Source organism: Pithys albifrons, chromosome 1 (assembly GCF_047495875.1).
Source record: "Pithys albifrons albifrons isolate INPA30051 chromosome 1, PitAlb_v1, whole genome shotgun sequence".
NCBI classification, from domain to species: Eukaryota; Metazoa; Chordata; class Aves; order Passeriformes; family Thamnophilidae; genus Pithys; species Pithys albifrons.
Window position 1 is genome coordinate 60,721,104 of NC_092458.1, and position 24,511 is coordinate 60,745,614.

The 24,511-nt window shown below is 40.2% G+C and overlaps 1 protein-coding gene across 1 annotated transcript; it reads left to right on the top strand.

The window, feature by feature from the left end:
• The first annotated feature begins 443 nt into the window (after positions 1-443).
• Positions 444-22,112, top strand: MRPS31 (mitochondrial ribosomal protein S31). The gene is made up of 7 exons (XM_071552180.1): positions 444-598; positions 3,656-3,940; positions 4,622-4,780; positions 9,709-9,855; positions 12,673-12,746; positions 16,970-17,113; positions 21,759-22,112. The coding sequence occupies exons 1-7, from the start codon at positions 498-500 to the stop codon at positions 21,968-21,970; spliced, it is 1,122 nt and encodes a 373-aa protein (XP_071408281.1). The 5' UTR covers positions 444-497; the 3' UTR covers positions 21,971-22,112.
• Positions 22,113-24,511: the final 2,399 nt, after the last annotated feature.

Consider the following 24,511-nt stretch of genomic DNA (forward strand, 5'->3'; position numbering starts at 1 on the left):
GACAAGAGACCAGCTCCCATCTGGCTATAACTTCCCTTCAGGTAGTTCTAGACAGTGATGAAGTCACCTCTGAACCCCCTCTTCTCCAGGCTAAACAACCCCAGCTCTCTCAGCCTCTCCCCATAGGACTTGTGCTCCAGTCCCTTCCCCAGCCTCGTTGCTCTTCTCTGCTAATCCTCTTCACAGAGCTCCACTGGACCTGCTCCGGGAGCTCCACGTCCCTGTTCTGCCAAGGAGCCCAGAATTGGACACAGGACTCCCGATGCAGCCTCACCAGGGCTGAGTAGAGGGGAGAGATCACCTCCCTCGACCTGCTGGCAACGCTCTTTTCCCGCTCCTGCAGCTCCTGGCACAGCATTCCCTGGGAGCGTGTCCGTGGCCGGAATGGGTCTGCCAGAGAGGAGGATCCCGGCCGGAACGCTACTGCGCGGAACGCGCGGCGCGGCTCCTGTTCCCGGCCGGCGGCGCCGGGAGCGCGGGCCCGGGGCTTGGGCGCGATGTGGGGCCGTATTGGTGTGCGGGGCTGGGGCTGTGGCGGCCTCGCATCGCGGCTGCTTGGGCCGGCCGGGGCAGCGCCGCAGCACGGGAGGCCTCCCAGGTACCGTCACTCCCGCACATCCTCACCTGGCATCGGGGGTGCCGACGGTGCGGGGCTGTGCCCGGGGCCGGGCCGTGTCCCGGAGCGCGGCCTTCTGCGGGCCGGCATCCGCCTGTCCCGCCTGGTTGGGCGCCAGCAGCACCACGAGGGACCGGGAAGTGCAGTCAGGAGAGGGGAATGGCGTGGGTCGTGTTTCTCGCGTTGCTTTCCTTGCCGTCCTTCCCATCGTGGGGTGGTGTGAGCGATCCGCGTGTGTGACCTGGCCCTGGTTTGCGGCGTGTGGGGCAGCAGAGCGGCGCTGCCTCCTCGGCACTGCTGTGCACATACCAAGAGCAGTGTTTGGGGATTCGTTTGGGGCTGATTCCAGTGGGATGAAGTTCAACAAGGCCAAGTGCCGGGTCCTGCACTTTGGCCACAACAACTCCATGCAGTGCTACAGGCTGGGCACAGAGTGGCTGGAGAGCAGCCAGGCAGAAAGGGACCTTTGGGTACTAATTGACAGGAAGCTCAACATGAGCCAACAGGGTGCCCAGGTGGCCAAGAAGGCCAATGGGATCCTGGCCTGTATCAAAAATAGCGTGGCCAGCAGGACCAGGGCAGTGATCCTTCCCCTGTACTCTGCGTTGGTGAGGCCACACCTTGAGTACTGTGTTCAGTTCTGGGCCCCTCAGTTCAGAAAGGATATTGAGGTGCTGGAGCAGGTCCAGAGAAGAGCAACAAGGCTGGTGAAGGGACTGGAGCACAAGCCCTATGGGGAGAGGCTGAGAGAGCTGGGGTTGTTTAGCCTGGAGAAGAGGAGGCTCAGAGGTGACCTCATCACTGTCTAGAACTACCTGAAGGGAAGTTATAGCCAGGTGGGGGCTGGTCTCTTGTCCCAGGCACTCAGCAATAGGACAAGGGAGCACGGGCTCAAGCTCTGCCAGGGGAAATTTAAGTTGGATATCAGAAAAAAAATTCTTCACAGAGAGAGTGCTCAGGCATTGGAATGGCCTGCCTAGAGAGGGGGTGGATTCCCCATCCCTGAAGGTTTTTAAACTGAGATTGGACGTGGCACTGAGTGCCATGATCTGGTAAAGGGACTGGAGTTGGACCAAGGGTTGGACTTGATGATCTTGGAGTTGTCTTCCAACCCAATCAATTCTATGATTCTATGATTCATGTTTTCTAAAAGATTTTTAACTGGTTTAATGACAGGCCAGTTGCACCTTTATTTATTTTTTTTCCTATTTCCAAACGCCTCAATATTTTTGAACAAGCTCCGATGCTGGATGGCCTCCTGCACAAAGCAGCTCGGGCACTTGGGTAGCTGCATTTGCTCCCTGGGGTTGAGATTCCCAGCAGGAGGCAAACCTGGTGGCAGGTGAAACACAGTGATGCAAACTGCAGCGCACTGCTGGCTTTAAATGTCTAAGGCTTGCAGTCTTGCTGTGTTTTCCTGTTCTTCTTACCTTTGTAAGCAGAGATGAGGCTGAGAAATGCGTGGCTGTTCAGCCTGGAGAAGAGAAGGTTGCATGGAGACCTCATAGAAATCTTGGAGTGTCTGAAGGGGGCCTGCAGGGAAGCCAGAGAGGGAGTCTTCATCAGGAACTGCAGTGATAGGACTAGGGGGAATGGATACAAAAAAGAAAGAGGAAATTCAGATTAGGTATTTGGAAGAGGTTCTTTACTTTGAGGGTGCTGAAACACTGGAACAGGTTGCCCAGGGAGGTTGTGGATGCCCCAGCCTTGGCAGCGTTCAAGGCCAGGTTGGATACCTGGAGGAACCTGGTCTAGTGGGAGCTGCCCTGCCAGTGGCAGGTGGGTTGGCACGAGATCATCTTTGAGCTCCCTTCCAGACCCTTAACATTCTATGATTCTTGTGGTTTCTGAATGCTTAGTGTTGAGGAACATGCAGCCTGAATTAATGAAAAATGAGTTGGACAAAGACCCGTGGAAAGCAACATGGTGTAAAACAGCAGGAGGGCTCCTGCCATCTTCCTAGTAATGAGGTTCTGAAGCTTTGCTTAAATTTTCCTTGTGCTTCTCAACATCCAAATTTAGGATTTAATGCTGACAGTTTATTAAGTGCAGAGGGACTGAAGTGTGATGTGTTCTGATACTGGCAGATTTTCCCTTTTTAGCCAAAGAGAGATAGGTATGAGGAGGAGAAGTAGGTAAAAATTCCTTCAGATTTGTGGAAGTGTTTTAAGTTCTACTGAAGTGTTTAATTTTATTTTATTTTTTTTCCTTTATTTCAGTAACTTGAGGGTGATTTTTAAGCAAAATTGACAGTTGTGAATTTAGAGATTTAAACACTTCATTTTAGAATAGTAAAGAGAACAGTTCTTTGAATTTTTTGGTCGCTTTTCTAGAGAATGCAGTTGTGTCTGTGCAATCTCCTGAGTGGCTCCCTACTGCCCTGGCTTTGCATCCTTACCTGCACTGTCTCAGTTTCAGCTTCTTTGCAATGATACGGTAAAATAAGTAGAGGAACTATTTCAAAGGAAGCATAACCCAAATAATTTCTTTGTTACTTTGTTATCTTGTAGCAGAATCCATTTCCCCACTTGGCTGCTATATTGCAGTATAGGGGAATGTGATCTGTAGTAGTGCCACAAAAGTGAAAACATGTGAAGCTAAATGTGTGTGTACAGTCTTTTTTTCAGATGGCTGTGAGTGTTCTCTTTATTGACACATCTTGAGAGTTTTGGTGTGTTTTCTGTAGTATCACTGAATATAAGTATCAGGTACCAGTAGATTCAAACTCATTCTGCTACCTAATGCAGAAATACTTAAGAACTTTTAAGTTCATAAATTATTTCCTCCACAAATAAACAGTGTTTTAAAGTTGCTTACTTGATTTTTTTGATGAGGAAACAGCAAGTAATCAATAGTTTGAAATGGTGTCCCAGTCCTTCTCAAAAGTCAAAAGGTACAGTTTGACATATTTAACATATTCAGGTTGCACTCCATTAGGCCTAAACAGTTGTAATTGATGTTTTGGGGTTTTTTTGTAGGCTTACAAAATTCAGCCTTGGACTCTGTAACTTCTGTTTCTTAACTTTGTGTATCGTCTAGCAAAATACAGAAACCCTTCAGCACAAGCAGTGTGCTTTCTACTGAGAAAGATGAATCTACCACTTCCCAAGACAGCCCCACTGAAGGGGCACCAAAGAGACAGGAGGGTACAGCAGGAACACCAAAGCAGAAGCTGTTAGACATTATTGGTAATATGAAAGTGGAAGTCAGCTACAGAAAGAAGCTTCAAGAATTAAAAGCCACTGAGAGCAAAAAGCAAGCCATGAACAGACTGGAAAGCCCAGACAGTGAAGGTCCTCAGAGAAATACAGAAGACATTCAACGGTAAACAAACTTTTCTTAGCCTCTTTTATCCTTTTCTCAGGTTTTTTTTTTTCATTATTTAGAACAACATAAACCATCAAATGTCATTTCCAGCTATGGAAAAGAATCTTAGAATGTGTTGTACAGATGTAGATTGGGGTAAATCACAGAAGAATCTGGACAAAAAATGCTGGTAGCTTTCTAACATACACCACCATTTGCTGCACTGAGACTCTGCAAAAATGCCATTAGCATCTGCCTGTGGAAAGTTATTTTAATGGGAAGGGGAAAATACTGATCAGATAAAATGTAGTAAAGCTGAGGAAAAAGAAAAACAACATTTAAGAATGGCATCATGATTGTCAAGTCTTTGGTGTGGCTCCTCTCCACAGTGTGTTGCATCATATTTGTTACCCCACAGGTCTGTGCTGCCAGTAGTCCACAAGCTGTATGTCCGAGGAGCTGTGCAGTGGCACAGGGCTGCCATCTCCCCAGGTTTGAGAACAAGAGCTTGTCAGAGTCATTCAACATTGAATGATTAGTGCAGGTTAGGGCAAACCTGCCTGTCCCAGTGGCCACCCTCATTTGGGAAAATATCTGATTAACTTCTCAGTTATTAAGACATACAGTGGCAGTACAGAAATGACAATTTAAGTATATTCAAGGTTGGGTTTTTTTTTGTATCTGTTGTGTGTCTTACAGAGGAAGGCCTTTAAATGCAGAACTGGTGAAGGCTGCTTCTGCAGTTGCATCTTCCCTTCCACTCAACAAGAAACAGACAGAATCAGAACTACTTGCACAACTAAGAAGACATGAAGAAACCACAGATAAACAGCGGAAAGGGGGCACTGTCAACATACGGTCTGTTTAATGTTATTCTCAATTATATTCAAAACTCTGATTTTTCAATGTCATCCTGAAGGTGACTGGCTTTTGTGTTGGAAAGATGGCCCTAAAAGATATATTTGGGCAGTTTATCCTTGGGATTAATGTATGTTAGTAACATCATTGGTCTGATTGTAACAAACTCTAAATTTTGCCATTGTCTTTCTAAAATGGTTTTGCAGGAGTGGAATTCTTTTCCTGCCCAGGATCATTGCTGTCTTGGTCAGGCTAGCAAAATAACAGCTTTTTTGTGAGCCTTTTTTTTTTTTTTTTTTTTTTGTCACAGGCTTCCAAAACTCTCATACAATGGATGGATTTGTAGACGTTTCAGACATTCTGTCTGGACTGGTGAATTTTCCTGACAACTTTGCAAAACTGAACTAGAGCAGCTCTGTTTACAGCCCCACCCTTCGTTTCAAAACTTTCCAGTCAACCCAAGAAACTCATCTCTTGGCTTAAGTCTGTTTCCAGTGTGGCTTTCAAAGAGATGAGAAACATTTGTTTGGAAACTGGAACAGTTGTGCATACTGCTCTTTGGGATGATAGCTAAAGACAGATTTTTCATTCTGTTTTTTTTTCAGCTAATATTCAAGTGACTACTCAGAAAAGAAGGCATTAAATCTAAGTGAAATGTTGAACCAAACAGAAAATTGAATCTTCAGCAAAATATAAATGTAAAACCTTTCTTTTTGTCTGTTTGCAGTGTGAACTGCAGGCTGCTTATCTTAGTTCTAATTTATTTTGTGAAAATGAATTTGTCCCAAACGAGTATCTAAGTTTGACTTATCTATTATTATTTCTAGGTTACATAGGTTATTATTTGTAGGGATCAGTAAAGGATCTGCTTGATATGGTTATCAATGTACTGCAAAGAGAGCAGCCAACAAGCTAATGGTGTTTGTGGCTCATGTCTGCCTTCTGAGTGAGTAGAAATTAAGAATGTGACGGATCTTTGCAAACAGGTTGAGTTAGATAATTGCACAGAGTGCATATACAGTGCTCAGTGAACAACTTTGTTAAGCAAAATACCTGTTTTTCAGTTAAAAGGATATTTATATAAATCATATGTTCGTTAAACTGTTAATTACCAATGGATTTGTGCCCTCTCTGTCACCAGGCTTTTTAGAAGAACAGAGTACACAAATGTCTTAATAATGGCATCGGCTGTGGGTGGCCAACTTGAATGGAATTAGAACCTACTTGAGTACCTGATGAGATGCTGGAGGACTATGGGGATACTCACTGAGCTAATACATGCAGTGTCTAACCTCACCTCATACGTGCCTGTCTCCCTTCCCTAAGGTGCACATGACCTTGTCTAGCTGGGATTGGTTTGCCTACTCCCATCAGGGGCTCCCTGTCCTGTCAGCCACTGCACATTTCCTGAAGCACCCAGCTCTGGTTGCAGTGGAAGAAAGACAGTGACTAAGGAGCTTATAGTCTAAACAAAAAGGTTTTTTTTGGAAAGAGAATCAAATTTCTTCAGAAATTTAAAAGCTGCAGCTATGTAATGCCTCTATATTGTTAATTGGTTGGTTAAAATGTGGTACTACAGATTTTAATGACATGCTTGTGGTGGATGAATCTCTTGTTAGAAAAATGCATTTTCCTCAACCAGAATCAGGCTTTTTGGAATGTCATGGCTGGCTTGCTGTGCTTTGAGTTGGCAAGTTCTATTCCCTGAGGCAGCTTTGTGACGTAGCTTATTTCCCCCAGGGAATGCACTTCTCCTCCCTCCCTTGCCCTGTGCCATTATTTGCTGAAAAGTTTTAGTTTTCTTCTTTAACAGTTGAGTAACAGTTTGAAAGTCTTTGTCAGTGGGTGAGTTTTAAAGAAAGACCAGCAACTCCTGCTGATTTTCATGACAGAAAACTTGATTATAGTAAACCTTTCAGAGTTAGTAGTGACCTTTCAGTTGTTTTAGATAAATGTAATACTTTCAGGTTTCTGACTCCTATTTAAAAATGTTGATTTTACAAAGCCCAGCAGCCCTCAGACTTGATTCTGCATGATTTATACTCCACAATGTATCAATCCACACAGCACACTAAAATGCTTTTAGTGTATTAGAAACATTTACTTTTGTTGATACATGATTATTTTGTGTTGAATTTTCTTTTGACAAGAGAATATGGGCAATTTAGCTTCCCATTTTTTTCTATAAAAGTTTTGCATTCAATATACTGACACATTTTAAAAGCCAAGATATATTCATTCACTGTTTGAAATATTTAAAAAATGAGTGACTTTCACAAGCAGTAGAACCATATTGTGTGGACTGCAAAAAACTGGATACCTCTATTGTGGTTTGTGATATGTAATCAGCTGTGCATTGTCCAGATCTTTTGTGCCAATTATTTTTACCAGGATAGTGGCACAACCTCCAGAGGTCACTGTTGTACAGTCATCTCATCACCTTGTTTTGGAGACAGCACAAGGGCAGTGTGTTCGTGAGGAGGGGAAAATATTAATGATACAGAAGTTTATTTTTCTCAGTGTGGGATAAAGTTTCACTCAATGGAAATCACAATAGCACTACACCAAAATAAAATCTGTAGTTTCAACCTAGAAGTTGAAATTTCAGCTCCTGTTTTGGGTGAAGAAGAAGAAAAGTATTTCAGAGCTTTGACTAAAATATATCCAAAGCTCCTTAGGTCTCCATTTTTAGTATTATAATTTTGACTGGTAATCAGAAAGGAGAGAGAATCTATGGTTGTTACAAAAGTTCTTCCTCTTCCTGTCTCTGGAAGGCAGAAGTGTCTAGGAATTTAGGTTTTTACCATCATGTTGGGAGACGAGGTAGTATGTAATATCAACCACTATAGGTACACTGGGGTTGGAGTGTGACTTTGTAAACTGATGGTTTTTGTTACAAAAGGCATTAATAAAATCTTTGTACTTTTATTTTTGTTAATACAGGGGTACTTTTAATGAAACAGATCTACTTTTAATGATAAAATGTTGAATGTTGCTGCCAGAAACATTCATATACCAATGATGGGGTAACATTTGTATTTCCCATTGAGAAATATGATACCATTGAATGCATGTTCTGATGGATTGGTAGTGTAGTCTGTTCAGATTTACTGTGCAAAACTTGGGACAGTCCCATGGTGTAAAGAAGAGCACTCTGGACTCTGAATCCCAAGGACCTGAGTTCGAGTCTCAGTGGGACTGTCCCTTGGCAGTTCAATGCCTCCCTGCCATCCCATCCCGTCACATCTCGGATGCTCAGCAGGGTCAGCCACGGTTAGTACCGGGTGCTGTGACAGTCCCGAGGACTTCCCTGTCACTGTCCAAGCTCTCTCGGCCGTGGCAGATGGACCTCAGGACTTAAACGGTGGGGCCAGTTCTGCGCACGCTGTGCCTCACCTAAAAAATCCCCTGCGCAGGCTGGAAGGGCACACCCACGTGGGGAGAGCCCTGCCCAAATCTGCGTTTGCGAAGTCTGGCCATGCATACATACTGTGCAAAACTGCAGGTGAATCAAGGAGAGGTTCTCTGAGCAATCCTGACTCCCCTGAAGCACAGGAACACTTCAGCATTTTAGGTCACAGCTGAGTCAGGCCATTGGGCTGGGCTGTGTGTGTGTCTGACCTTAGGAATTATGTCCCTTTGACTCTCATAAGTGTGTCAAGCCTCTGGCCCAACACCAGCTTACTAATGCCAACAGCCACTTCATAGAGTAATTTCTAATGTGAGATATACGACTAATCTGAGAGTGGTTTTTATTTAAGATTAAAATAAAATTATTTAAAACTTGCTTTCAGATGCCTTTCAGAGTAGGTACCAGAAGTGCTGTGCTGTTCTTGTTCTGCCATTTGAAACCACATCTAAGACTGAAGAGAAATCCTGCTGTGTTGCTGTGGCAATTAGCTTTTACAATTTTCCAGAAGTATTTCTTTCTTGTCAGTAAAATCTCTTTTGACTTAAACTGCCAAAAGCGTAATTTGAATTTCATTCAGATTTTAAAATGGATATGCAGTATTTTTGACTTGGCCTGTTTTTATTTTTTGAGACCATACTTTGTCTCAAAACTTGAGTGCTGCAAGTTTGGCTGTCTGTGTGTGACTGGAAGCAGTGGGTGGAGAGGATGGATAGCTCTGAAGAAGAATTACCAGCTTGGCCTTTACCAACCAACAGACTTGCCAGTTAAGGGATCTCAGGGGCAGAGGCAGAAAGGTGGTGTGTGTTGCCCTTTGCGTTCAGAATGATCTGCATACGGTGCTGGAAGAGATCAGAACATTTACTCTTCGCATATGATTCTGACTACAGAATTACTAAGGAAGATGTGGTCTGTTAATGCTGTAATATGATTATGCAACGCAGCAGATTGCAGTGGATCAGGAAAGGTGACCTACTTATTAGGGTGGCATGATTGGCCCATGTCAGCTGATGTGTGAAGGCAAGCTTCCCTTTGGACTGCAGCAGCACAGCTCTGTCCCTGGGCAGTGTTGGTTCCTGTCCAAAAAACCTGGTGATTTTTACCTCCCTATTTCAACCTATTTCTTGTATCCAGCGAAATTCCTTATTCACTTAAGTGAAACATATCTGGTACACTCTGTGAATATTGGTATGCAGATACATGATTGTTTTTTTTTAGTTGGAAACAAAGTAATTTTTTTTAGTTGGAAACAAAACAATTTCAAAGAAAGCATTCATTGTAGATTTAATAGGCTAAAATAGCACTTTTCCTATATAGAATGTAACAACTAAATGGTTTAGAAAGTCAGATTTGAATGTTTATTGGTTTAAAGATGTGTGTATTTTGTGAGGAATGTGTAGTTCTGCCTCATAGAGGCTTATGAAACCAATGGAGAGTAGAGTTTCTGGTTAATACATCTGACAAACTTCCTTGCTTTGTCAATTTGTTGAGTTTTTACATTTCATGTTTTTAATTTCAGCAACGTTATTTCAGAAATGACAGTTAAAAGGCAGTCACCAGCACAGAGGCGTGTGAGGATATCCCATCGCATTTCCTTGGAGTTGGATGAGGATGGTCAAAGAATAAGGCCTGAAAGATTTTCATCTCAGTCTTTTGACTCTAGAAGGTATATTTGTTGTGTTGCCCACCAATAGAAGGAGCATGCAATTACTAATGTTACATTTTAGATAATTAAAAATACTTGGTGCTGAAATGTAATTGTGCTTGTTTCAAATAGCTTAAATTTTTCTCACTTATTCATAATGCAATTTTACGTTGCTTTCTTAACTGTTTGGGAAATGGAGGTTTTGAAGTCTTGCTTTCCTCTCCTGGAAAACTTTGATAATGTTCTATGTTTAGAAGAGTTTCATCGATTCTCTTGGGGTTTTAAAGAGATAATAAAGTTGGGTTTTTTATTCTACCACCTTGTTGCAACTAATAAGTCATTCTTTAATTGATTTCTCTATTTTCCGTGACATTATAATTGTCTATGAAATTATAATTTACTTTGTGATTTCAGGATACTCCTTATCTTGCTGATTTTGTCTTCCTGTTATCTTGTATTATGTGGCCACTCTATTTTTTAGTGAATTAAGGAGTCCTACATTTTTGGTTTACTCATGTAAACTGTGTTTTATTGCCTGCAGTCTTTTGATTTTCTGATGGCAGCTCATCATTCCTTCTCAGTATATTCTTTCTCTAGCAGTTTTTAGTAAAATTAACTTCTGTAGTCATTTATTTACTTTAAGAATTAATCTCTTTTTCTTGGGATTATGGACTGGAAGTTGAGGGAATCACTTGTGTTTAGCTAGATCATGGTGAAGACAGAATTTGGATAACTAAGAAAATAAAAGCCTAAGTTTATAGGTGAATAGATGTAGAGTATTCTGCTCTCTTTGGTAATCTAAGGCATCTACTTCAGTGTATCATAAACAGAGAATTGTGAGTTCCTGTATGGAACAAATTGGAACACAGGCATTGGGCCATGTCGATCATGCGAGAACATTAAAGTGGCTTATGGCCATTAGAAGTCATTAGAAGAACTTTAACCAGCTTGCTGAAATGGTTCTGAGTAACTTCCTTGTTCTTGAACTGCTAAACTGCCGTGGTGTGTTAGGGTAGCATCTCTTAGGCCTCTTCAATGTTATAGATGTGCAGTGTTTTCTGTTCTGATGCAAAGCTGGTAGGAGGTGCAGGAGGGGCTTTTTGTGATGGAAGTTGAAGGGAAGAGCCCTCCTGACTTAGAAATTTCTGTCCTGGATTTTTCATTCAGCTACAGACTGCTGATTTGAGAAGAAAGGGCACTGACTTCGTTATCAGATGAATAGTAGCTCTATAGATATTTTTATTCTTTGCATCATTATCAGACAGAGGTAATAGTCACATGGAAGTAATTTTGTTATTACTCTGCAATTCTTCACTGACTACAAGTAATGCTTTATTTAAGGTGTTGGATTAAAGTTTTTCAAAGTATGTAGGAATAGAAATAATGTGATCCAGAAAGATAAACCTGAGCTATTATATGCTTGTATATTACTTTACACATTTGCTAAACTTCTCATTTATTACCATACTGTAAAGTAAAGTGAGTTTCACTTATGTTTGACAAAATTATTAAATTAATGATATCTGAGAAACAGTCTTACCTTCTTTGTGTGATGAAATTCTCCTTGGTATATAACTTTAGGAACAGTACTTTAAAATAGTTTTTAAAATCCCTGTAATGAGTAAATTGTCTCCAGTTTCAGGCCTGAGTTTCGTCCTGCATACTTGAAAAACCTAATGGATTTACATATCAATTGATAATATGAAAAGAATGATTAGGAAGAATGTCTAAGTTAAGTCAAATTAGTAGGTTGCAATGAAATGAGTGATGTTGCTTTTTAGTAATTTAAATCTGTCATTTTAAAATAAATGTTCTTCCAAGTCATACTTGTATCTTTGGCCAGTGTGATTAGGAGTGACACACAGACAGGAAAATACAATCCTAAATCAACATTCTTTTAAGGCTTTGTAACTAGATTACTCTGTGGTGAAATAGATCCAGGGGAGTTTCATCACTGAAATGTAATATGACAAGAGCAGGTTTGCAGAAGTAGTTGAGGCTATTTGAAATCTCCAGTAAACCCAGAAAGGTGGAATTTTAAGGTCAGAAAGGGTAACAGTGGATATGGAATAACAAAACATAGTAACTGCAAGAATTTCAGTGAAAACGTGGAAGGTAGTATGATTAAAAGTATAATTGTTTCTAAAGACATTAGAGTTTGTTTTCATTAATAAGAATTTACTTTGATTACTTGTTGAAGTCTTGTATTTCCAATTTTTTTAGTATAACCTTATGCTGATGATAAATATCATTGCAAATAGTTGATCAGAGTGAAATATTTTTATATTCAGAAGAGAGGGCATCAGGATGAGTCTATTTAAAATATATCACGGGGATATATTCTGACTGTTTGGCATACAGCAGAGAAGGTGGCTATGTAATCTTCCAAAAAGGTTATTTATGTCATAAAGCAGGAATTATTTGATTTTGCTGCTGACTTTTCTGTTCCTGAATTGTGCAATATTTTTACAGAGGAAAAACCCAAGTCTTCAGATAGTTACGACTTTGTAAAATCACTTAAGTGCTGTGGTTTGATACTGTTTACCTTTGTTCAGCTTCCTAAATACTCCAGTAAAAAATGACTGCAAATGTAATGTTTGATTTATGCTCATTCTTTCACACGGAAATGTTTAGAGAAGATTTGTTATGAATAATAGTCATAAACACTTTCTCTGGTTAAAAGCCTGAGAATTTAGTGAGAGCCACTATCTCTCTTGGTTTTTTTTCCTCCAGAGATCTGTTAGTTCATGAAAATATTTTGTGCTTTTTAATTTGCTATCTGGCAACGTTGTGAGGTGTTGTGAAATACTAAATATCGGTTTTCTTTTTTGTTTATAGAAGTCTCAAAGTAGGAAAGAGGCTTAATATATTCACTAAGGCTTCTACAGAACCAGAACACGCACTGAAAACAGGTTAGTGGAAAGTCAATAATGAAAAACCCAGTGAAGCCAAGTTCTGCATTTTTAGAATATCAAGAGATTCATTGCTGTGAGGAAACTTATGACCTGTTCACTTTCTGCTTTCAGACTGATAAAAGAAATGACTATGTTAATGCAACTCTGATTTTTACCAAGCAAAACTTCCATGCAGTGTAATAGACTGTTTTCTGTGCTGATCAGGGCATTCTGTTACTGAACTTGAAAGGGTATAAGTGGCTTTTTGTCACACATGTCAGTCGTACTTCTGTGAGTGTAAAGCCAGCCTGGAGGATGGATGTGCCGGCTTCAGCTTCTTTGGTCAAGTTGCAGAGAAACACGAGGCTGTGATCTCAGGGAAATAAGCAAGCTCTGCAGGTGGCTAAGCATGAGCAGGGTGGTAAAAAACCAAGACTACACACTGGATTGCTGTGTGGCCTTCTTTAGCTTAGTGTTCCAGGTGTAGCTTCAAAGATCCTGTCAGTGGCTGGCAAACGTCACCTTGTTCTACCTGTTGTAAAGCTCTTAAGGTATGTTTAGAATCATAGAGTAGTTTGGGTTGGAAGGAACTTCTAGAGGTCATCTAGTTCCAACCCCCCTGCAGTGAGCAGGTACGTCTTCCTAGATCAGGCTGCTCAGAGCCCTATCCAACCTGACCTTCAATGTTTCCAGGGATGGGGCATCTACCACCCCTTTGAACAACTTGTTCCAGTATTTTACTACCCACACTGGAAAAAATTGCTTCCCTTTATCTAGTCTGAATCTACTCTCTTAGTTTAAAACCAGTACTCCTTGTCCTGTTGCAACAGGCGCTACTAAAATTTCTGTCCTCGTCTTTCTTACAAGTTCCCCTTAGGTACTGAAAGGATTGTAATAACGTCACCCTGGAGCCTTCTCTTCTCCACGAGGAACGATCCCAGTTCTCTCAGCCTTTACTCTTTGAAGGGATCTTCCATCCCTCTAGTCATCTTCAGTGCCCTCCCCTGCATCTGCAGCAAGAGGTTGATGTGCTTCCTGTGCTGAGGACCTCAAGAGCTGCATGCAGCGTTCCAGGTGTCATCTCATGAGAGCAGAGTAGATGGGCAGGATCTCCTCTCTCAACTTGCTGGCTGTGCTTCTTTTTATGATTCCAGCTGTCTCTGTGGGCTGTAAATATACATTGCTGGTTGATGTCCAGATTTTATCCACCAATATCCCTAGATTGTTCTTGGCAGGTCTGCCCTCAGTCCCTTCACCCCCCAGCCTGTATTGATACTGGGAGTTGCCCTGACTGAGGTGCAGCACCTTGCACTTGGCCTTGTTGAACCTCATGAGGTTCCCATGGGGCCACTTCTTGAGCTTGTCCAGGTTCCTCTGGATGACATCCCATCCTTCAGGTGTGTCAACCACTCAGCTTGGTGTCATCCTCAAATTTGGTGAGGGTACACTCAATCCCACTGTCTGTAGTGTTGATGAAGACAATAAACAATACTGGTCCCATTACAGATTCCTGAGCAACATCATTTAGTCACTGATCTCCATCCACACACCTTGACCTCTACTCTCTGGATGTGACCACCCAACCAATTCCTCATCCACCAAATATACATGCCAAAAGTCATGAAAGATAAAAAATACCCCAACAAATGGCAAAGTCAAAACATGTAAGACTGACCTTCACATTCACTGAATGGCACTGCTCTGCAGAACAGTCTTAACACTGCATAGCAGGGATGGCTTTCACACCTGAAGGCTTAGCTTTACTGTGAACTGGGTTTAGCTGAGAGTGTGTGAATATGGACAAGTTGTGTAAAGAACTCCCTCCCTCACTTTCTGAACAATGAAACTACATTGTTACCATTTATCTTTAATATGCTGCTTTCCCTCAGCTATTTTGAGGCCCTTTCAAAAAAAAAGACTTTACTCCAGTGTGGTGACTTAGAACTTTATATAAAGCCTGCAACGATAGAAGAAATAGTACTCCTCTCTGATATTTTAGAAAATTGCCTGTATTGGTTTCTGTTTTAAAATAGGACTGTTAGTTTTTGCCAGATTCTAGATGAGTACTTTTTTCTTTCTTTTATTTTTTTTACACTTGCAGTTGCAGGGAGAAATTAATTGGTTTACTTAATTTCTTTAGTAAAATGTCAGATAGTGCTCTTTGCATATTTTCAAGCAGCTGTGAGCTTTCTGAATTCAGCCACCTCTGTGGAAGTTGCTTATTAGACTGGAATTCAATTTTCTCTTTTTTAACACTGCCAATATCGTTAAAAGTGGTCCATTTTACATATGAAAACATAATGAATTATGTTTGTAGCTATCAAAGCAAATGTGGTGTTTAAGGAACTGGCTTTTGAGTTGCTTCAAATTTACTCAGGTAAAATGGTCAGAATTTAAGCTTTCTCCTTTTCATGAGCAGAATGCAGACACAATGGCTCATGGTAGTCACTCTAGATAAAAGGGTGAGATGCACTTTTTTTTTAAACACAGAACTGGAATGTACACAAATTATGTAAGAGAGCAAGTGGACTTTCTTGGATTTGTAATTGGATGTTAAGAAGTAAGCTTCTTTCAGCTTTTTATGTGGTATTTCCTTGCTTTATTCCAGGTAGCTGTGAGGAAATCTACAATATATTGTAAGCCAGAAAGCTGATTACTTGTTTTACTGACTAAGCCTGATGACCTTTTTTTTTCATTAGTCTCGGGAAATACCAGTGTGATACTTGATACCTTGATTCATTTGTTTTCACTGTCTTAGCTCATATTAATGAAGATAATGAGTTAAAATATTGTTTATACATGATAGAAAAGCAAGTTTTGTGTTAAGTATTGAATATTGATTTTGAAAACCTTCATGTTAACTGGAAAGTAATTTGGCATCCTGAAAATAGTCTTCATAACTGTTAACATAAAATGTCAGTATTATTTTCTGTTTCAGGAGATGAAAATATAATCTTTATCACCTTTATGGCAAGCTTGAAAAAATTACTTTCTGCCTTCCTCTATTAGATGATTTATTAGTTTCCTTAAGACATGGACAATAATTTCATTCTGGTATGGTTTCTCATGTTGAATTCCAGCTGAATTTTATTCTTGCCTCCAGCCCTCAAGTCAAAGTATTCAGCTAGGGAATATAGTTCTGGAAATTTCCCTCTTAAGAAATAATTTGAGTAATATCTTCTGATTTAACACAAAAAAAACCTGAAAACACTTTTCAGTATGTGACAATACTGTTTGCACTTTCATTGTGTTTTCTCTTAAAGGAGGGGGGCAGGAGATTTTTTTTTAATTTGATTGAGTTGTAGGGCACTGAGCCAAAGATGAAATTACATCTTGGTTTCAAGTACTTACACTTGTGAGTAGTAAAATAATAGCTAATTGGCCATAATCCACTTCAAGTGGACTCTAACTTTTGAATTCACATGAAGATTTCTGTTCCAAGGAGTTTAGGGTGAATTGATAACAGGAGGAGGCAAGAAAACAAAGGGGAGTGCAACTTAGGCCAGCTCACGAGCTGGCAGCCTGAGACACTCCCAGTGGTTCCTCCCTGTCCTGTGGTAACAGCTTGTTCCCTTCAGTTCAGTGAAGCGGTTCAGTCTGGGCTCATGACCAGTTCTCCTGGGTGGAGGGGCAGGAACTCCTTAAAAGTAACTGCTGCCATATGAGTAAACTTTGATTTTTTAAAAAAATAAAATTATATGCATCAGGGAAGATGGATCCCTAAAGGAGATGTTTGACTTTGTGAAAAGAATAGGAAGTCACGATTTCTCAAGCCCAAGAGACAAAAACTGGGACACTCAGGAGTGGGGAAGGGATTGCCATCATTTGTAGATTGTGTTGATTCCCTAAAGGAGAATATAGTTATGAAGTACCTGAAAACTCCTGGAGAAGTAAGATTCTTTTAGCAGAGTGCACCAGTCAAATTCAGAGTTTGTTCTATCCACAATTTGTGAGAAGAGAAAACAGATTGTGGAAAAATTAAATTCCTGCTCCATGTGGAAGGGTTAAAAATAAACCGTCCCCTAGGAGTTCAGAATACAATTTTATCAGAGATTTGAGAATTTAGTGGGCTTTCATGTCAACAGAGAATTCTCATTTGAGAAGGGTGATGCTGGCATCTAAAGTAGAAAAATTTGCACAGCTGAAAGGATTAGTCTCTGCACAGATTAATGTTAAAGGACTGTTTTACCCAGTGAGAAATCTTTGGCTGCTGACAGATCTTTACAAAATTTGTTTTTCAGTATCTTCACCAACTATTTGGGATCTGGAGTTTGCAAAGGAGATTGCAGCAATAACTGCACAGCCTCCCCGAAATGGTTTTGAGGAGATGATCCAGTGGACAAAAGAAGGAATACTGTGGGAGTTCCCAATTGACAATGAAGTTGGTACGTGCACTGTTCTCTGTCTCGACTTATCTTTTTTGAAAATTAGAGCATGTTTGACCTTTGACTGTTTTAAAATGGTGTTTCAGCTATTAGTCATGCATTTGATAACAAATATAACTTCCTGACTGTCCCAGATCAGAGATGCTTCAGATGAACTCATTCTGGCACTCTTCAGGTGACGTCCTGCAGGTGGTTTTGCTGATCTGACAAGTGGCGGCTGCCAAAAAAGGGGAGAACTCCCTTCCTCCCTGATGCCTTCAACATGAAAAGGCCATTCAAGTCCATTACATAATACCTTTTACTATGTAACTTCTTTAAATTAAGCTCCTGTCAGAATTTGGGGAATCTTAAAACTGCTGTGTGTTTTATAATGCTGATTCTGTTCTTTGGTGTGGCTCTTGGACCAAGTGCCTAGCTGGATCCCAGTCAGCTATCTGCCACTTTCATATCTGTCCAGGCTGAGCCCTAAACAGTTACTTGCTCCCTTTGTTCTATCTGTTTCATAAGAATAAACGGTCACAATATGCACTCACTCTGGCCATCTGTGTTAATTAGGCATCTTTGTGCACAGTATTTTCTTTTATTACCATAAAAAAAAAGCTCCGTGTGAAGTTCAGCCAGTAGAGAGAGGTGAATGTTAAGGAAGCGAAGAACAACTACACAAAGTGTACAGTATAGGAAAGGGGACTTCATAATTTCAGGGGGAGCATGGTTGTGGGTTTTGGTGGTTTTTTTAAGACTTTAGAAACATCAAACAGAAGTGCTTCATAGTGATTCACTCACCGAGGACAAACAGGTTAGTATCTGAAGCTGGAAGTCTTTGAAAATCTGTGCTGTACTGAGTTGCAAATTGAATAGTGGGGTTCATTGTTTCTTAATGTTTTTTCTCATCCTATTTGCAAGTTTCTTCATAGAATTTAATCACTGCTCCAAGAATTGATCTGTTCCATCATGTAGAAATCCAAGTATGCTCTAGTCATGTTTTTGCAGGCTTCAAACCACTGCTGCCCATGGTTTGTGTGTTGCTGTAATGTGGCTGGAACCCTGCTGTCTGGGGCCGTCAGTTGACAAAGCGTCTCTGGCGGCCGGTGGTTTCTCTGTTGCAGCAGAGCGGCTGGAGCTGCGCTGTCTGGGGTGGGGTGGCGAACGGACAAAGAGGCTTTATATGTTCTTAAACAAGAATCTTTATTGATTTGTCCACAAAGACTAGTCATGTGGAAAATTCCAATGGAGCGTTCCAAAATCTATCACCTCTCAGGGTGAAATACCAAGTCAGTAAATTCCATCCTATATCAAACTGCCAGCCACAGGCTGTTAATCACATCAGGTATGTCAAAGCAGAGGTAAAAGCTTGAGAACCTTGCTCCAATTATATCAACATACTGTAGTTTCAGTGTCTCTGCAAAAGAAAGATACCCCTTTCTTCTGTTAATTTTCCATTTTTGTAACAACCATTTCCCTCAATAAGGAGGACATTAATTCAGCTTATTCTATCTCAAGAAATGTGTGACTTTTCTTTTATGGCACAAGCATGTGATTTGAAAAATGTAAATGCAATTAAATTTTCTGTTGAGGAGGCATGTATACTCTTCTTTAAGCATTATGAAAGCCTTTTTAAGTTTTAAACTAAATTTAAAAGAAGAAAGACAACTGACTGCTTATACCTCTTTTTCTTGGCTCCAGAGCATCTCTGATGATCTCATTAGGGTGCTTTACCAAGGCACAGTGCTGTGCTTTATGGCATCAGCACAAGATCATGATTTTTAAAATTATTTTGGTGTGAACATCTGAAGATGTGGTTAGACATACTGGCTTTCTGCAGTGGCCAGCAGCAGTGTTCCCCCACACACCCTGCTGCCCTGTTGTCTGCTCCTAGCTACATGTCCTTTCTCTTGTCTGATGCAGTTGAAATCACTGTTAGGCAGAAAATTACCTTTTTGTACATCTCCACCTCTCAGCCTCTGATTAATTTTTACCAGTTTAGCAAACCATTAGTATAGCTTGCATGGCATCATTCTTGCTCTACCTCCTCTCTGCTTGCCTCTCCTGCTTCTAGTAGCTTTAACTCTGCTCCATGACTGCCATGGCAAAAAGTGGGGAATAGTATTGATTTGTGCCTCTTTTATCATTTCTGTGGATTTATGCCTTAATGACTCCAAACCTAAGGAGCTAAAAAAGACAGTGCAGGTTATAGGTGCTACTTTGCCTCAACACCTCAATATGAGGAGCAAATGTTTTTGATGGGCCAAAGATTGTTACTGCACAAGTGATAGGAAGACTTCAGAAAATTAATTCCTCAGTTGCCTCTGATGGCTTCTGTAGGCAAAATTCACCAAGTCCTGTTCTGTCTGTTTTGCTGAGATGCTGTTCCCAGCAGAGAAGTATTGGATCAACTTGCCAAGAGAGGTGGCAAAATTACACAACCATTGTCAGGGTTGCTTTAGTAATTCTGTGTCTGCTCTAGGGATCTATTGAAGAGCATGATTTATCTCATTCTAAAAATCCTAGAAATGTAGAATGGTTTGTACTGAAAGGGACCTGTAAAGATCACCCAGCCCAAATCCTGTGCCAAGGACAGGGACATCTTTTCACTAGATCAGAATACTCAGTCATCCTTATAGTGTGTCAGCAACACTCCCTATAAGGGATGGACATCTGTGTTTGAGATGACGTCTTCAAAGCACGATTGGTCATGTCTTGGAAGGATTAGTGTTTGAGGTAGAGAAATTCCCCAGACTTTCTGTTTTGTACTATGTTGGGGATTGGAAATAGAATATTGAGAGTGGATGACTTGTTGCCTTGAGTTTGAAAAAGAAAATCCACTACTTTGGACTCCTTCTATGCATGCTCTTTAAAATTAGGTTTCTGAGGACAGTGCAGGAGAGGCTGAGGGGCAGTTTTGCAGCAGTAGTCAGGGCTTGCTGGGGGTGGGGGTCATGCAAGCGTATCTCATCTAATCAGTTCCCTCCAGAGGTTTTCAGCCTCTGATGCTTTGGGCAATTGTGGTCTCGTTCTCTGTCATGCACACTTCACTGTTTTGAGGAATGAAACATGCGGTCTAACTGAAGTATTTGGTCTTAACACTTCATCCCCAAACCATGCATCATGTCTTCAACAAACGGGAGATCGAAATACACGATGTAATACTTCCTTCTGACCTGCATTTTTGTTAGAGTATAAATGATTTAATTTCTTTTTGTTCAGAGATGAAAATTGGTGAAATTGTTAGACACAGTCTCTCCTGACACCCTGTATCTGTTCCCAAAAGAATAGCATCCAATAGGCTATCAGCATTACTCAGATTCTTTCAGTAGTGTGTTTGTTGGTTTAGTTTTCTTGGATTTTTGAGACCAGCAGAGGTATGGAAATCTAGAAATGTTGTTAGTTCAAAAAAGCAACCAGTAGCATCCAGGTACAGTGAGATTCCACCTTCCCTTGGTGAGGGAAAGTCAGCATGGGTGGCATTGTAAAAGGATCATCACTGTGCTTCTGTTAGTAAACAATAGGTTTCCAAGCACAGCAAATACACCTTCCGAAGCTGACATGTTTTTTTTATTTTTATTTTAACTTTCAATGTAAAGAACAAAACTTCCGAAGAAGGAAACATGCTTTATTTTTTCAGGAACAAGGGAGATAAGCATGTGTAACTGTTATTCATACACTCACACATTTCTAGGAAAAGTCTATAGGAAAAATAGACATATTTTCCAGCTCCTTCAGGTACTGCTGTACATAAATTTTAAACCAGGAAAGTGGTAATGCAAACTTACAAGTTAAGAGACTTCTCCATCCCAAAGATGTGCATAATTTCTTCTGAAACTATAGAAGCTGTTAACAAAGGAATAAGCCTAGAACTGATACGGATTAATTCCCTCAGTTTTAATACTCCTATTTTAATTTTGTGAAATAGTATAGAAAAACATGAAACTGGCTAGTTTAGAAAAACATGAATACTTATATGTTTCTGGTGTAGTCTTCCCACTTTTGTCACCAATGTTTTTCTCTAATAACAGATTTCGATTTAAGCCGGCAAATTGAGATAAATATTTTCATGTATATCTAACTGAAGAAAAATTTTTCGTTGTAAATCCCAGTTTGCCTTATTTTTTTCTCATAATTGGGAATGGCAAAAGCAGCCTTTTTTCTGTATGTAGGAACTTCTGTTCTGAGTCTTTGTCTGTAGTATCATAGTATGAACAACAGCAAAATAAATCTACAGGACAGAGCAAATTTATATAGGATCTGAACTATGCATGGTTAGAGATGTCCAATAATCCCTTGGCCCATGTTCTGTGGGTGCTTTTGATGGTGGTTTTGACTTAAAAGAGGCAGCTGGTGAGATGCACAACATTTTTATGTCAGTGTATTCCCCAGTCTAAAAGGTGTTACCAGTGATGAATCAAAATTTTCAGGTATTGAACTAACTGGATTTTAGCAGGAAGATTGATTTATTCCTACTCCTACCCCAGCATCAGCTTTTAGTGGGATTACCAGCCAGAAAGTTGATTTAAATATTACATATTCTTATAAATGTGAGCCGAACCATTAATTTTACTAATATAAGATTATTTGCAAACGGTATTATTTTTTACCTTGTTATATTTGCTGTTATATTATGAAAATAACTTTTTGTCCTTTTGGTTAGGGATGGATGATGATGCTGAATTTCATGAACACATCTTTCTGGAGAAACACCTCGAAGGCTTTCCCAAGGAAGGACCTATTCGCCACTTCATGGAACTAGTCATCTGTGGGCTTTCGAAAAACCCATATCTCAGTGTTAAGCAGAAGATTGAACATATTCAATGGTTTGAGAAGTATTTCGAGGAAAAGAAGGAATATCTTCAAGAGATTTGAGACTTGAGAAAATGCTTACCCTTAAAATGAAGAATCATTATGTTGCAATTGAGAATCTGTTATGAGGAAAATACTGTCAGTGCATAGTAATCGTGTGACCTGAAAGTGGTATTTTAAATAATAAACCAAAAGGTCATACTTTCTTATGTGTGTGTCTGTGTATATGTAGGTATTTTTTACAACAAAAAAAGGAACTGAAAATTATGGCCTTTGTAGAATGTGCATTTAAAATTTAGTTTATCAAAATTCTTCTCTTTTAAATTTGAAACTTTGAACCATACAAAATCTTAGGTCTAATTCCACTTCCTATGCCCTTATCAGCTGGCCTGTATCTTAACAGGTTTGATCATATTTCCCAGTCTGGAGAACTTGCTGTGCTGTCATTTCGAAAAACTTCTGATACATCTCTAATTTTGAAAAGTTGTTACTGAGTTAGTAAGGGGTCGTTTTGCTAATTCATTAACCACACTGGTATTTGGATGGTATTAATCCTTTCTCTCCACCTTTCACTAATTATTGGTTCATTTTAAAGTTTTTGCTAATGGCTAAGTCATTTGAATGGTATGCTTGTTGGTTCATCTACTCAGTGAAAGGCTGTTGTTTTCATGAGATGTATGCATAGCATAACACTGATGAGTTATATAAAATAAAGGAGTGATTGGTATTGGGACTGGTGCCACTGATAATGGCTTTAAACTACGAAAGGGCAGGTTTAGATTAGATTTTAGGAAAAAGTTTTTTACTGTGGGGGTGGTGAGGCACTGGCAGAGGTTGCCCAGAGAAATTGGATGCCCCATCCCTGGCAGTGTTCAAGACCAGATTGGGTGGGGCTTGGAGCAACCTGGTCTAGTGAAAGATGTCCCTGCCCGTGGCAGGAGGTTTACAGCTAGATGTTCTCTGAGGTCCCTTTCAACCCAAACCATTCAATGATTCTATGAAGTCTCTCTTGCCATCCATACATCCATTCTGAAGCTTTTGACTAAACCTCCCATCAGTATTTGTTGTTTAAAAATGGATCTGGATGTCAAAAAATCCATAAAGTGCTGTTTCACTAGAGCAAGCAGTTTTATGATTACTACAGTGTTTGGAGCTGAGACCTCCTTATCTCCTGCATCTGCAGGGCTAGAAAGAGAATTTGGCATTCCTGGCAAGGGAGAGTTGTTGCCTGCAGATTGCTGTTTTATGATGCCACTGCTTGTTTTCTGTCTAGTCCTCCGTTGCTGGTGAAGGAACTTTGTATTTTCTAGATAATACTTAATTCTAATTAAATGTGTATGGTTCTTTATATCTATTAAGCAGTTGCAATATATTTTACTTCAGTTATCTTTTGTTAAATTTTCATCCAGAACTACTGATTCTTAATCCAGGGTTCAGAATGACTCTTGCTGCTTAACTTCCGGAGCTCTTCCAGCCTTGCATATTATGTTCTTCGTTGTTTTCTCCAACCATGTTGGCAAGTATTGGCCCTATAAATACACTCCTTTCTGTTTCTCACATTTCCTCATAACTCAAGCAGGAAGGAGGATGAATACAGAATTCATTGCAGAATAAAGGTAAAACACTGGCTTCATATGCAAACTGGTTTTAAAATAAGAATTACAAGAAAGCAAATAAAAAATACAGAGTTGGCCTTTTTCTATGAGTTGGAATATTGTTGCTGTGTTCTGCTTAAATCCAGGACGTGAGTTTGCCTGTCTGGCAAAGAGAAAGGCTCTGGTGATGGAAAGGAAAAGAAATGTTTTTACTTTCTTGCTATAAGAACAGCAAGGTTCGAGTTCTGCAGAAATTTGGAATAGAGAGAGTGAGAATTACATCAAAATATCTCCATTTGATACTGTGATAGTTTGGTTCAAGCAGATTTTGGTTCAATGCCCAGATATGTTTTGCTGAAGAAGTACCATTCTTCCGAAATTCCTACCACACTGTAACACACAGCCTGCATTCTGCTGTACTCAAGCCTTTTCTAAAACAAGGTACAGTAACTTTGAAGTCAGTGCAAGATTTTAGAAACAGCTCTTTTGTGTATTTGCATCTACTCTGTGTTTTGATATGAAAGACAAGACACTCACAAGCTCAGCTCTTGCTGGAAGAGGTTCAGGAGCGTTAGCTGTGTATGAAAGTACTGAGTTTCATAGCACCGGGACCAAGATGAATGTTACTGTTTAACCAGATTCATTAGGAGGTCAGTACTCTGGCAAGCTCTTAACAAGAGCTCTTGATGCTTACGGTCTTTGGAAAGCTGAAGTAATTCCTACTTAGGTGCTTAAATATAGATTTGAGAGTTAATACGAGGCAACAGGATTTGAATAATCAGACCTAGCTGCACATATGTATGGATTCTTACTGAAACCTCTCAAGGCACATTAGGAGAGCCCAAGAGGCAGAGCTTTTATATGTTTGGATTTTTTGGGGAGTACACTGCTTGGTAGTAGGCTTTACTACCTTTTAAAGCATTGCTTATGGATTAGTCATTTAAAGCATAAAAATCCTTTTTTTTTTTTATGCACAAAGGATAAAAGCTGTCTGCTGTTCAGAGCAGAG